Source organism: Micrasema longulum, unplaced genomic scaffold, assembly GCF_059751315.1.
Source record: "Micrasema longulum isolate JH-2025_06_02 unplaced genomic scaffold, ASM5975131v1 h1tg001575l, whole genome shotgun sequence".
NCBI lineage: Eukaryota > Metazoa > Arthropoda > Insecta > Trichoptera > Brachycentridae > Micrasema > Micrasema longulum.
The window spans coordinates 42,175-57,041 of NW_028278758.1; the positions used below are offsets into that span (position 1 = coordinate 42,175).

The 14,867-nt window shown below is 33.7% G+C and overlaps 1 protein-coding gene across 1 annotated transcript in view; it reads right to left on the reverse strand.

Annotated features, from left to right (window-relative positions):
* Nucleotides 1–14,867, reverse strand: part of LOC148274808 (uncharacterized) — a gene marked incomplete at its 3' end in the record, with an annotated part of 127,059 nt that overhangs the window by 40,200 nt on the left and 71,992 nt on the right. The window contains exons 4-5 of the mRNA XM_088236578.1: nt 4,618–4,770; nt 2,797–2,995 (exon numbers count right to left, since the gene is read on the reverse strand). Coding sequence (XP_088092704.1) covers nt 2,797–2,995; nt 4,618–4,770 — 352 coding nt within the window. The remainder of the gene's footprint in view (nt 1–2,796; nt 2,996–4,617; nt 4,771–14,867) is intronic.

Genomic DNA, 14,867 nt, shown 5'->3' on the forward strand with positions numbered 1-14,867 from the left:
GGGCACAAAAAAGAGCTTGGACTTTTAGATCTAGAATATCATGACATTTAAATGTGTTTTTTTACAAGCCGAAACAATTTGTCTCGTTACGTTAAAGGGTTGCCGAGGTTTTCAGTACGGAGAAGTGTGAGGATGGGAATTCTGCCCGTCGGGAGCTTTCCATCTAAACACGCCCAGGGGCGGGAAACTAGCCAAGGACGCCGCGCGCCGCTGGATATTCGAATGAAGGCAGCGCTGGTAAAGTGATATTACCGAAAAGGTAAACCAACACTTTAAAAGCCAAACAAGTACGGACGATTTATGGAAACTGCGCACACACAAAATAACTTGCGCTACTAAACACGCCAGTTAAGTTTGATTTCTTACTTCAGAGCAGGGTTCGAAAACATCGTGACATTTATTTTATATGACTATTATTAATGGTAAATAGAAGTCGGGTTTCTGGCACAAGTTGGTAACTACATTTTACTAGTTGTGAGATATTGCACTTTTAAAATTAGAAACTTATCCCAAATCCACAATAGGGAAATATCACATGCTACGAATACCGATAAAAATATATGAAATAGATTTAGAAAAAAATAATTGAATTTTCAAATTCAATATGGATATTGTAGAGAAATGCTTTCATACATAACTTATCTCGTTTTTTTAAGAACATGTTTTAAATATTTTTTTTAAACATGTTCTTAAAAAAACGAGACGATAATTGATAATCGTAAACGGTTACAAAGTAAAAAATTAACATGAATCGTGACGTACTAGGGAAGTGGCCAATGAAATCACCGTTTTCGCGAGAATTCGAAATTACAAATTTAAAAGTATTTTTTTATGCTACTAATAATTAGCAAAAAAAAAATTTACTGGACAGTATTTTGTTACCTTTGTTACTTTAAAAATGTTAAAGAAATATATATTTCCCTATTGAACGTAGGTATGCAGAAAACAGGCAGCCATAGAAAGGTAAAACTGAGATAATAGCAGTTTTGTAAAAGAGTGAACAATCAAATATTCTATGCATAATGCTTATTTGTTCCTGCCATTGAAATTTGTGTAGAACAATATCACGAATCTTGACGTCTTAACAACCAAGGCCAAACACGTTACGTTTTTCTACGAACGTATTTTTATTTAATTTCTTTTTTACATTTATGTATGAAAACATTTCTCCACAATATCAATATTAATTTTGAAAATACAATTGATTATTATTAATCCATTTCATATATTTTTATCGGTATTCGTACTATGTGATATTTTCCTATTAGGGTTCCAAAGCCAGAAAAAGATGGGAGCCGCTGGTCTAGGCTATTAATATAAATCATCGTTAGCGCGCCTCGTTGAATTCCTGAGACATAAGAAGCCTGAGACATAACGATAAAGCATATTGAAGAAGATTAGTCACTCGATGGTCATAGTAACTAAGCGCCATTTTCGTGCTCAGCTAATGTCTGGACTCTCATTTTGTCAAATTAGCAATACCGCGCAAAGATCGAATCCGCGCACCCACGGACTGCGAGACAAAAAAAAGAGACGGCGCTAACTTGTCGAACTGCCTGTCGTTCGCATATCTTATTTGAGAAGTTCGTTTGATTTGTCGTTTTAATCGAGTTCAGTAATAAGCTGCACAGGACCTTCAGCGCGATGGCAATTAAAACTACGTGGAATGGAGCGCAGACAAACTTCCGGTGGGAGCAAGGAGTCCATGAACCAGGAAATGAGAAGATGCTCTCACGTGAATATGGAACAAGTAGACTGAAGAGACTGTATTAAAGTTTGAAGTCAGTACATACATCCTATAACTTCGTTATCATTTTCAAAGCTGGGCGAAGCAAATACATACTCTGCATTGATTTTTGATATTTCGTCTCCAGTATTATTTATCAAAGGCATTTTTATACCGGTTATCAAATTACGAACGTTTAATTAGAAGCCTTGTTCGCTTCAACGGAAAAAACCGAGGGTTCGGTAGGGATATTTTTGGGGTTATTTATAAAATATTTTATATATTAAATCATTAAACACCATGTTATTTATTTTTTAATTAGGGAGAGTAAATTTTGAGGTTATTATTATTAACGTATCCTAGTCTTAAATTTTATTTCTAAGCCGTAATTATTACATTTCCTGGAGTTTGAGAACTTATGACAGAGTTAGTAATTAAAGTTCGCGGAAATAATACTGAATATTTTCAAAAATTATACGAGTATTATATCACAACTTATTGAAAAGTTAAGGCGTATGTTACTAAAGAAAACCGCGTGATTATCAACTCGTCGCAGTAGATGCCGGCGTTTGCAGCAAGCTTAATCTTAAAAATCAAAGTACCGTTCGAACATGAGGACTTATTGTCCTCGTGTAAACAGAAATTTCGAGGACAGGACAATGGATCGAGACACTGTCCTAGAAATAGGCGGGCAAGCTATCTTCGCAAGACATTGGATTACTCCCACCATCGCGCACGGCCAAAAACATCGGAAAAAATTGCCTTTTTATTATTTAGTTTATCCTCCAATATTTCTAATACATCTTGGTATAAAATAAATAATATTTTTTGCGAACTCGCTTGTAACGCGCATCGTCGTGTTTTCGTTTGAACAGCTTTCCGCGTGTGAACTACGATCTTATGGCCCCATTGTCTCGTTCTGCGCAGTATAAGCTATTCACAGAGCTGGGACAGGACAATATTGTTCTGTATTGTATTGTCCTCGTGTGAACCCAGCTCAACAAACAAGTGGTTGGTAATAAATAGCGTAATGGCTGAATGTTGACAATCATAAAAGTAATTTAACTCACTTGAAAGCCTTCTCTTCGTCAGGCGCCATGCTGCCGTTCCCATTGTGCATGGGAGGTCCCCCGTTGGCCTGTTGCTGTTGCTGCTGCTCTCCACTGGCCTGGTCGCCAGCTCCGCCGTCTCCCCCACTACCGTCCTCGGCTCCGGCTATCTTCAGTGTACGCATTCGTGGTTCCAGATTTTGCATGTGATTTTCTTTGCCTGCGAAAGACGAAATTAATAATTATAATAACATCTTTATTGACAATTGATCAATAGGTGAACTTATTGCCAATGGCAAACTCCTTCAGTCAACAGAAATGCAAAGAGTCGTATATCAAGTGACTACCACCATTTCCCCATATCGTAATGTATGGCCGGAGGTGATTAATTACTCGTCTGTATTAAAAGTTATACATATTCTAACTTAAAACATATGGCAGTATTTTAGAATTAGAGGAAATTCCAAAGATTTAAGGACGTTGTCCGAAAAAAGTCCAGGTTAGTTGATTAAAAAGTTATTTTGATTTAATCGTCCAGAGATCGTATAAAAATGGGAAGTAAAAAGTTTTATTAAATTTTATCTACAAAGTAAAATTAAGTTTTCTGGATGAAAAATATAATATGTTTACAATTTTTTTTCTAAACATGTTCAATTAAAGGTTGGGGACGAAGATATTTTAAATTTTCATACCGTCTCGATATGTACCGATGAAGAAAGCGTTTGTAATTGCCCCCCAGGAGTTGCATCTGGTTTAACTCTCAGGCAGGCATATAATAGAGGGTAGGGTAAAACACGCGGGTCCAATTTTTGCTGTTTTGAAGTTAAAAATGCAGAAATTATCGCATTAAGCTATTTTATACGTGAATAAAACACCGAAGTCTACTTTCGTCATAAAAATGCATTTTTAAGTTCGAATAAAAATCTGAAGTACACTTCGTTTTAATGCAAAAAAACGTCATTGGTCCCAGATACGCTATTTTAATACGTAGGTACTATTATTATCAAAATTATAATTATTATACATTGTATAAAGCTATCAAGGACCAAAACTATTTTCAAGAGAGGGGTTAAGGACTGGATTTTCCTTAGTGGGAGGGATTTGAGTGGGGAACTCCTTGATGATTTTCCGAATGTTTGAGTTTACTATTTGATATTGATGTGCCATAAATATGTTGTGATTAATTATTTTTTGTGTTTCTGATTCTATATTTGTGGTGATATACTCATATGTCTGAGTCAACTAATTGCACGTCCCATCTCAACACAGGACTCTCAGTCCCATTGAGTTGGGACTTATGTCTAAAATAATGTGCAATAAACTAATGTATGTTCATAAATAAATAAAGTGGCTCAAAAGTTATGTTGTTTTGGAAACAGCACAATCACTAAATCTTGTTTCCTGGACATTTTTTTTTTACTAAAAACATTAAATGTGTTAAAAAAAACTTAACGATAGAAGAAAAATTATAGACCTTTTAAATTTATTCTAAATTGTAAATTCAATATGGGATTGCCCTGAACTATTATCTCTCATTAAGTTCAGGGTGCCTGGAAGAATGACTAGACAGGTGCCACTGTTTTGTGGCAACAATTCACAGACAGTGTATACTTGTAATTTTAAACTTATAATTAGAAATCAAACACTGATTTGAGTCTACTGAACATTTTATTTTATTTTTACAAATATAAACATATAAAAATAAAAACTTCGTGACAATTGTTTCGCCTTATTAGGGCATTTTCAAACTAATGTTTCGTTTGAACATTCGTGACCTGTCTCACGACACAGGTGGGGACAGGTTAATGAGACACAATATCGATAGTAAAGTTGGCGCCTTACCTGTGGGCGAGCCCCCGAGGACGTACTCCACCATCTTGACGCCCAGGCCTCCTGTGGCGTCCCTCGGGGACAGGATGTTGGCGGCCTCGGCGCCGGGAAAGCCCGCGCCCCGCCGCCCGCCCATGGGGATAGGCTGCGACACCGGGTGCTCGACTGAAACAATACAAAAACGACGATTAGCCCAAATTAGGAAGTCCAGGGGTTCTTTTAATATTTTTTTTTGTTACTAAACTATTGAACTAACCCAAATTTTTAATTTTTAAAAATATATTATCATATTATCAGCGCTATGATTTTTCAAAGTTTTGTATTTCTGCAATAAATCCGCGTTTGGCATCAGAGGTTCTCTTCCGCTCATTATCAGATATGTCTGTTGGTCCGTTGACGGTAAGCAATCATGAAATTTTCCACAAATTTCTTTTCATCGGTTGATTCATATGAACTAGTGACGTTGTCAAAAAAGTTCATTTTTGTTATTATTGTCACGTTTTACAGAATATTTTTTTTGACTATCTCTCCACAAAACTCGTTTAAAAAAGAAAATTCAAACAAACAATCACGCCATTTCCCCGTAGGTGTAGGCAGGTAGGATAGAGCGCCATATCACTCTGTCTTGGTATACATATGTCGCTTCCTCTACAATCATACATCTTTCCATGAACGCGCGCCAATTATTCAGACTTTGGACATGTCCGTTTTCAAGTGTTTTTTGTTTGAACTTACTTGGTCTTACATCGATTTCTGCATCCGGCATTCGAAAGAAATTTACTATTCTCGAGATATTGGCGCTTGCTTTTATATTTACGTTAGTTTATTTGATTACAAGTTTTTGAAATTAATCGGGTTGTGGTCGCGTGGCTAGTGTTGCGGACTCACGGATCAGATTTTAGTTTTCTAATAGCGAGTTGTTTACAACTCGTTGAAAATGTCTACCGAAATTGAAGTATTTGGGAAAATTATAAGAACACTAATATTTCATTTAATTTAAATATATATATATAGGTTAAGACGAAAGTAAGTATTTTCGACACCTCCTTCTGTTCGCGTTTAATCAAGGGAAAAAGGCTGTCAAAGCCGCTCGCAATATTTGCGCAGTACACGGTGAAGGTGCTATGAATTATTGACTAATTTGTTGGAAAATAATGAAAGAGTATTTTTTTTTTTCATTTTGGAATAGATATAAATACATAAGTTGCAAATAAAAGCGCTATTACATAAACAAACAAAAAAACACAAAGGCGTGGCCTGTATTCATTTTATTTTGAATTTCAATAATAAAGGAAACTGGAAGAATAAGATAGATATCAAAAAATTAAAAAATAAGTGCTAATATCAGAGCACATTTGTTTTCTGAACATAATGACAAATTTTTTGTCTTTTTTTTTTTGTGTCGTCTTGTCCTCTTTATTTGGAAAAAAAACAGACACGACTTAATCCAATATTTATTTTATCGAAAAACCAATTTTTTTTTTAGTAATTACATCAGAGTTTGTCTCAGCGATTAAAATAATTAGGTTACAGGCATCCATCCATGATGTACTGTGAATGAGTGCTTCTGTATTCTACAATATATTAAAACACACGAGACTACCGAACACTGCATTGCAAAATACCCCAGGTCATGATGTTGCAGCGGTTCTAAAAGCATTTGGGACCAAGACGAAACAAGATTTTTAGCCGAAACCGAATTTCGGCTTCTGTTCTGTTTCTGATTTAAATAAGAATCGGGTTGCGGTCCAGTGGCTAGTGTTGCGGACTCACGGGCCAGAGATCCGAGGTTCGCACCGCACTCTACCCCCAACTTGATTTCCATTTTCTAATATATAATAAGTTATTTACAACTCGTTGAAAATGGCCACTAAAATTGAAATATTTGGAACGCTAATATTTCTTTCTTTTCAACAAAAAAAAGGGAAAAACTAGTTCTTGCATGTTAAATAGACCATTTAAAAAAAAGAGTTATGAATGCCAATATGTTATTGTATCTTATAACGCGCTCATGTAGATAAAGAACGATTTTTTCCGTTAATAAATAGTATTTTCAGCATTTTTTAAGTGCCAATCTCCACTTACTGATTTTACTAATTAGACTTTAAAAACAAATGAAATGTCTTTTGTACAATTTGTAAAATGGTCTATTGAACAAACATTTGAAAATGTTTGAAGACAGGTTGGATTTTCTCCCTGCGGAGTTATTAAGATCTAAATTTGTCGCAACAGAAAGGGAAAACATTTTGAGAAGGGTCCGGAAGTCTAGGCATTTACAGGGCTTATGACCTGTCATTGGCTAATGTGTAGGTGGCCACTTTACACACTGTGTTTAAACCTAAGTTATTTTTCTCAAGCCTAGGAGTTAAAAACACAAACACATTTTCCGCTATCTCAATTCGTTTCAAGCACACATCATCAACTTTTTCAGTAAGCTGCTTGTTCTGTTAGCAAGCAGCAAGGATGATTTGCAACAAATAGTCTCTAGAATGTATGATGTACGCCTGGAGAGCGAACTGGCGATGAACGAAAGTAAGTCAAAAGTGATGATATTTGAAAAGGGAAGTTAAGTTACTGACTGCATAATAAATGTAAACAACGAATGTCTTGAACAAGTAGAAGAATTTGTGAACCTGAGAAGCATGTTTTCAAGAGATAGAAGAGTAGAAAAAGATATTGAAAGGAGAGTGAATGCCGGCAGTAAAATGAACGGAGCACTAAACACAGTAATTGCTAATAAAAAAAATTCAATCGAAGCTAAACTGGCAGTGCACAACGGACTTTTAGTCCCAACACTTATGTATTGAAGTGAAACATGGAACTGGCAGAGGAAGGATAAAGAGTGAATGCGGTTGAAACGCGATCTCTTAGACGAATGTGTGGGAATCAATGTATGACAAGGTTATGAATGATGAAATCAGGCGAGTGTAAATTTAAGTCAAGTATACTTGATAAGATGAAGAAAGGGTCTCTGAGATGGTTTGGTCACGTAGAACGAATGGACGACAAAAGAATGGGAAAACAAGAATATTTGGCGAAAATGAACGGTAACGTGAGACGAGGACGAAGAAGGAAGACGTGGCATGATCAGATAAACTAAAATTTCTGGTCTTTTAAATTAAAGTCTGGTCATGTCAAAAGCAGACAGAACCGAAGGGCATGTATGACAATATGTATGAATGTGAAAGAAGCAAGGAATATATGCCAGGATAGACGTGTGTGGCGGTCCATTCTCTCTGCCTACCCCTACGGGGAAATGGGGTGATGGTAGTAGAAGTAGCAGTCATCAACTTCCCCAATGAATTTTATTTAGACTTTTAAGAATAGAGTTACGATTGGTAGGTCAGCGAACGAAAACGTTCTAGAACCATTTGGTCTACCTTTTTATGTTATTGCGTATGAAAAATCAATGAATAATAAAAAAATCATATTAATATTACTAAACTTTTTTTAAATTGATATTTCTGCGCTTTAATATGGCGAAATGTATATAGTTGATGTGTTTAGATGGAGGTCCGTCTTGAGCGACTGGATGTGGATGTGCATGGTTACACGATTAGGCAATACGAAGATTTGCAAAGTTGAAGTCTCGCGAGTGCGGTGCATTCAGAAGTAGGTTGTCGGTGGCCTCGATGTCAGATATAAATACTTATGATATTCCATCAAGAATTCACAATAAATAACTAATGATTGACATTCAATCACTGAACGAACATCGAAAACTTATATGAAAATGCAATATTAAAAAGAAAAAACATGTAATAATTATGTTAACATATTAAGACAGAGATGGTGAAAATATTTTTTTTTTTAAATACGCAATGCTATTATTGCAGCATTAATTTTCACGCCCCGACTTGCTAGAAAATTCCACGTTATGTACACATACGTTACAAATAAAAAAAAATAATGCAGAAAAGTTATTTAATAATTCAATTTAATTCTATGATAATAATAGAAATATTAGAGAAGGAAATATGGAAGTCACTTACAGGGCTTGTGACCTGTAAATGTGGGTGTTTTAACACTGGCAGAATTGTGATGTTACACAATGTATCAAGTGGGCATTTAAACCATACGCCCTGTAAATGTATAGACTTCCATATTTTCTTCTCTAAAATGTTCTTCATCGCAGTTGTAATATGTTGATATAATCATTTCTTTTAATGTTGATTTTTATCAGTCTTAATGTTGGAGCCCTACAACACAGTAAATATAGGTTTAAATTGAAATATTAATTAATATAATTTTATAATAGATGAAGGAAATAAGGTTATGACAGCTCTACGGAGTAAATCTAAAGCTTTTAAAACCAATTTGAAGGAAGAAGGTTGGAAATTTACTTCAGTTATATTTTAGCGAAATTAAATAAATAGGATTACATAACCAGAAGTAAGAAATGGAATATTAAGAGACGATATACTTACTACCTACGTAATAAATAATATTTATTTTATAATTTTGTCGGTTTCCATTGTTTCCAATGAAGATAAAAATTCTAAGAACAAATAAGGCCCATTTCATACGATCGTAAAAATCCACACAGCACGATAAAAGTACACAGATTGGATTGATATTATTCGTATATCTTAAAAAAAATAAAAAAATTGTAATATATTAATATAAATTATCCATACACTGTATTATATTCACCAGTCTGAAGATTCCCTTTAGAGGGTAAAAGCGGTAATTGGTCAAATAAATAAGTGGAAGTGTACCAAGTATTTTTTTAATGAATAACTTATATGTAAATATAAGTTATTGCATCATAAATATTTAGTTAATAGCAGGAAAACGCAATAATCGCTGACTGATCTCCAGTCGATTTCCTTTTGTAGAATTTTTACCCAAAAGTGACACTAAATAAATGAAAAACGTTTGGATCTAAGCGATATATTTTTTTTTAAAGATAGCGTCACTAATTATTGTCCCATACCTACTTTAATAAAATTATAAGAAAAAAAAATCATGGACATGTAAAATAAAACATATTACAGTCAACCCTCTTATAACGTGAATTATTCGTACCGCGTTATAGGGGAAATAACGTTCAGCGAATTTCAGAAATAATGAAATTGCACGCAAATCAGACCGATTTGTTTTGCATTACATAAATATATACAAATTTAATTCTCAAAGTCCAAATTTTTAAAGATACTTACTATTTGTTTTTTTTAAATTTTAAATTGATTTATTTACAAACCCCTATGTATTAGATTAATTTAACAAAATAAAAATATTTTTAACATCTTTTGTTTAGTTTTGTCTGGTAGTTTATTGTATAATTTCAGTTCCCGGTTTATTAGTCTCGACTGCCCTTTGTCTCGTTTTAGAATGTTGTATATGATATTGAACTGATATAAAATTTAATATGTAATAAATACAATTGTATACAAACATAATACAAATGGAAATATTTATAATTTTTAATATTTGAGTGAAGGTTTAATACTATTGATACGTAGATCATAAAATAAAATCAAATTATTAACAAAAAAAATTGTTTCGAACCAAAAACCCTATTTAATACATATTAGATGCTTTTCATTCATCATCACTGTGATATATTATATTATTGGCCTAACACGTTTTTTTTCTAATGGGCTGAAAATGTTTAAGCTAATCAAACAGGCTCATTAAAGCCCTAATAGATTGATGTTAATGATGTTATACTACATTGAATTAACTTAACCTAAAAATCTCAGAATTTATTTAAATGTATAATAGATATAGGCCCTTTTCACACATGCCACGCCAATCCACCCGGCCTAGTAAATTTACATACTACAAACGCATATAAAATGTGTCACCTTTTGTGAATCCGGTAAAATTACCGGGCCGGGTGGATAGGTGTGGCATGTGTAAAAAGGGCCTATATATATTATACATTTAAATAAATTCCGAGATTGTTTAGGTTAAGTTAATTCAAGGTAGTATAATATCATTAATATCAGCCACGCCACGCCACGCCGTGTGTGAAAAGGGCCACAGTCATGGCATGATCTAGGCAGACACGGGGAGTGTGTCATGTGTTATGTCAGGAGTGATAAACCCGCTTGCTACTTAAATGTCATTGCTGTAGGATCACACAGTACTGTTTGGTGATAATTTGTTAACCGTACTGATGAAAATAATCCGACGTTGGTTCTGAAAAATTCCCACAGCAATGACAGCATAAGTACGAATAGTTTTATTTTGTAAATCTGCCAAAACCTCTTCATATGGAGTAAAAGATAAACTTTTCAAGTAATTTACATCGTTGGAATGCTGTCTTGTACGAAAAATGTGTTATCAGGAAACCGCGTTATAGGAGCGTTGTATGCCATTTTAGCTTCGCTTTATGTGGAAACCGCGTTAAAACATATCGCGTTATATGGGGGGGGGGGTGACTAATATTTACATCATCATATTTACATTTATCATAATTGGAGACGAGGAACTAGAATCCCAACCGTCCATGCGCTCTGTAGCTGCAAGACGTGTTGGGATATTTATTTATTGTACAGCGCCCTCGAGGTGATTTTCACAAAAATGGCGCTATATAAATGATCCAAACATTATTATTATTATTACAGAATTTTGATTTTTAGTAAATGAACTAATAAAAATTTTAAACTATATTTCACCTCGTGGATGCCTGAAATACATACCAGCGAAATCGTATGTTACTTTATAAAAACATTAAATATTATTCATAAATATGTAGACGGCATTTATATAAAATTTACATTTGAAGCACTAACATCGTGGTTATTCATTATGATAAAAATGAAAACACATTGTTTCAAACCTTTTATTTTGTATTTAATTACCGATTGGTTTCGGAATAACATTTGCTCCTTAATCGAGGTATAATTTATTTTATTTATCAAGAATTATAGGCGTAATTCGGATTCATTTATATTATCAATACGTGAAAAAACAAAATTTTTAATAAAAAAATAAAAGTATTGGGCAAAAATACGATAGTGCTAACAAGGACAAGTTTATGTCCTGTAAAAATGTAAGCAATCCGTTTCCAACTCGACGCGTCACTTTTGTCACCGATTTACCACACCACACCATCCACCCACCCTTGTGGCCGGGAGTAATTTATCTTCCGGATTGGCACATCGCTCAAGCGCGGTATCGCGCTATGGCGGGCTACTTACTAACTATTCACCGGTCACGGGTACGGGACGGGTACTGGGAAGCCCATCAAACCATCAACACACAATGGACGAAACTCCCACTAGCTACTTCAAGACGGACATACGCCACTGAAAGAGGCGTTATGTGAAGCAGAAGGATTCAATTATTGGGCGGAATGGCTATAAATCAGTTTCTATACTACATATATCTCGGATGGCGAATTATTTTTTGCATTTGAGGATTTTAGGATCGGTCTTGGATCTAATAAACCTTCGTAATGGATGGTAAATATGTGACAAATTGATCCATCTTTAAACTTGAATGTATGTAATATTGATGTTTTTTGCTGATATTTCTTGATGAAACTCCTTTTTATCTTAAAACTTAATAAAACTTGATAAAACTTTTTTATTTTGACCAACGAGCGCTTTCGCCTAAATAGACATCTTCAAGACTAGTGAATTGTTTACAACGTTTACAGCTAAACTAAACCAAGAAGCTTCATTGATAAGTTTATTTATAATTGTATTATTATAATTGAATGTACGTATTTTAATTTACACTAATATGATTTTTATGTAACCAAATAACTCGAATATAATTTCAAATTCATTTATTTGATCAAAATAACATTACAAATATCAAAATATTTCAGGTGTTATATTGGGAGAACATATCAAACCAGGAACCCTCGAGCAATAGTTCTACATTATTGATTCTACATATTCTCTCCAATAGCGAGAATGTTTGCCTCTTAAACATAGTTTCATGAAATTCACCGATGTGAAAGATGTATAATATAATAATACACGATAAAAACATAAATTCTTACACTTGTTATTACTTTATGCTTAAATTATTCAAATATAAACTATTTGATTCCCGTGATTATGAAAATCTTATTAAATTATTTACAACCCCCGCTTGCACTTGTAACATAGAATTTTTTTTAGTCTCCCACCAGTCTGACGATGTCGGTCACGACGAAACCCAGTCACTGGTAAAAATTATAAATAAAAGTGAATCAGAAAGACATACGTATTTTTATGATTATAATTAAAATGCAGTTCCACCAAGAAATGTCAGTAGAAAAACACTCATTGCTTATATTACTTTTCTGTAATTAGTATAATCCAAAAACTCTTTTTTCCTGGTCCTTTACGTGTAAAACATCCATGTTAATTATAAATACCAAAAAAATTCATAAAAAAAAATTAGACAAAAATGTTAAGAGTCAAAAGTTTGACCATTTTGTCAGTTAGTTCATTTTACCTGCATTGATCTAATATAAGATTCAGCAGTCAGTCTAAAGATGTCAAAATATTAATTAATATAAAAATGTCTAAAACAAGTGGAATACGTATATTTTTGAAGATTTAGTTATTTTAATATCTACCACGCAAATACAGTATTCATTATATTCCATATCATTTTTATTAAATAACAAAAAGATTTTACTAACAATTATTAACAGACCAACATTCACAGACTTCAAAGAAATACTATTTTAGTATGGAACAAATAAAACAAAAAGGGCCGGCACATTTCTGCGAAAATTCGTCACGGTTGGTTTTGAAAGTGTAACATCAAAAACAAGATAGTGGGGATATTTTCAACCGCCGTGAAAAGCTCGCCTTACGGACTAACGCGCGGTCATAAATTTAGCACCCGTTTCTCCGTTATAAGTTATAAGTGGACACATTATATTATCACTCTAGACAATGTGGATTTTATCCGTGGTTCGGTAGTGCCGAGTCTCTTATTACATACAAGATACAGTTGATATGGATTAGAAATAATATACGTACAGAGCTGCTGTTGCTATTTCTATTGTTAAAACGAATTTGAAGATCCGTAAGTCTAAAATAGTTTGTAAATATTTCATAATAAAATTCTAGAAGTTCGATAGAGCCGGGGCAAAGCGATTTTTAATAAAGACAATATTTAAAATAATCCACTTCGCCTGTTTATCTGAGAGAGCTTTTCCAACCTCTATCACAACATGGACTATCTATTCGTTCTAGAACCGAGAGAACCCTTTTAATACCCTTTCACCGCTCCAATTTTCTCTCCTTTTTCACAATTGTAGCTGCTCGATTGTGGACTAATCTACCCACTAATTTTACAGACGCCCCTTCTTTATTTACATTTAAATCAATATTGAAATGTCACTATCTAAATATTTGAGTCGTTCCATTCTCCTCCTTCTTTCCTTCCCATATCCTCTCCACTCTTCATGGTATAGTGTTAATAATTTCTAAAAGTTAATTTTTGTTTTTAATTTTGTACACAATTTTAAGATTCAGTTTAACTCCTTAGAATATTTCGTGTACTTGTAATCTTTTGTAAAGTCATAACAAATAAAAAAAGTATTAAGTTTAGTATTTTTTACGAATTTATATATGATTTTGTTTTCAATTTAGTCATATAACATAAATTAGAGTTATTTCGCTAATTTTTAAGTGCGTTAAATTGAAATTAGTTTGAAGTTCAGTTTTTAAAGTTAATTTATTTTAGTTGAGTTATTGTTAAGTCTTGATAATGTCGCAAAAGCGATAAAACCGGTCACTGGTTATTGCAAATTTGTAGATTTGTCTATCAGTCATCTTAAATCCAGAAATTTGGAATGGATATTCTTTACAGATTAGGGTTTGGAAAGGGAGATTAAGCAAAATAAGAACTCTCGCTTTTCACACAGTAACCAGGATTTTTATTTACCTGCGCTCGGACGGCGAGAACTATTCACGGGGATCTGTGTCAATAGATTTTTACAGGTCGCAGTGACGTCAGGAGCTTGTATAGAACTGACCCCCACCTTTAAGAGTGAGTCATCTTTTACTTCTATAAATAAAAATAATTTTATTTTAATCCGGTAAGAAAAAGTGAATCCTGCATCCTGGTCAATGGAGAAGGATGGAACTTCACTGATTGTTCCAAATTTATGGATATAAGCATAAAAGTAGGATTACATTGTCGTGTCGTGTTGTGTTGTGTTGTGGTGATGGCGAGTGTTCTCATTATTGTGGAGTGTTGAGTCTATAATCAATTGCAAAGAACTTCCACCGACAACTTTTACTAACAAACTCTAATTAGTAAGACGTTTAAGTCATAATTAACATTTCAAAATGCTT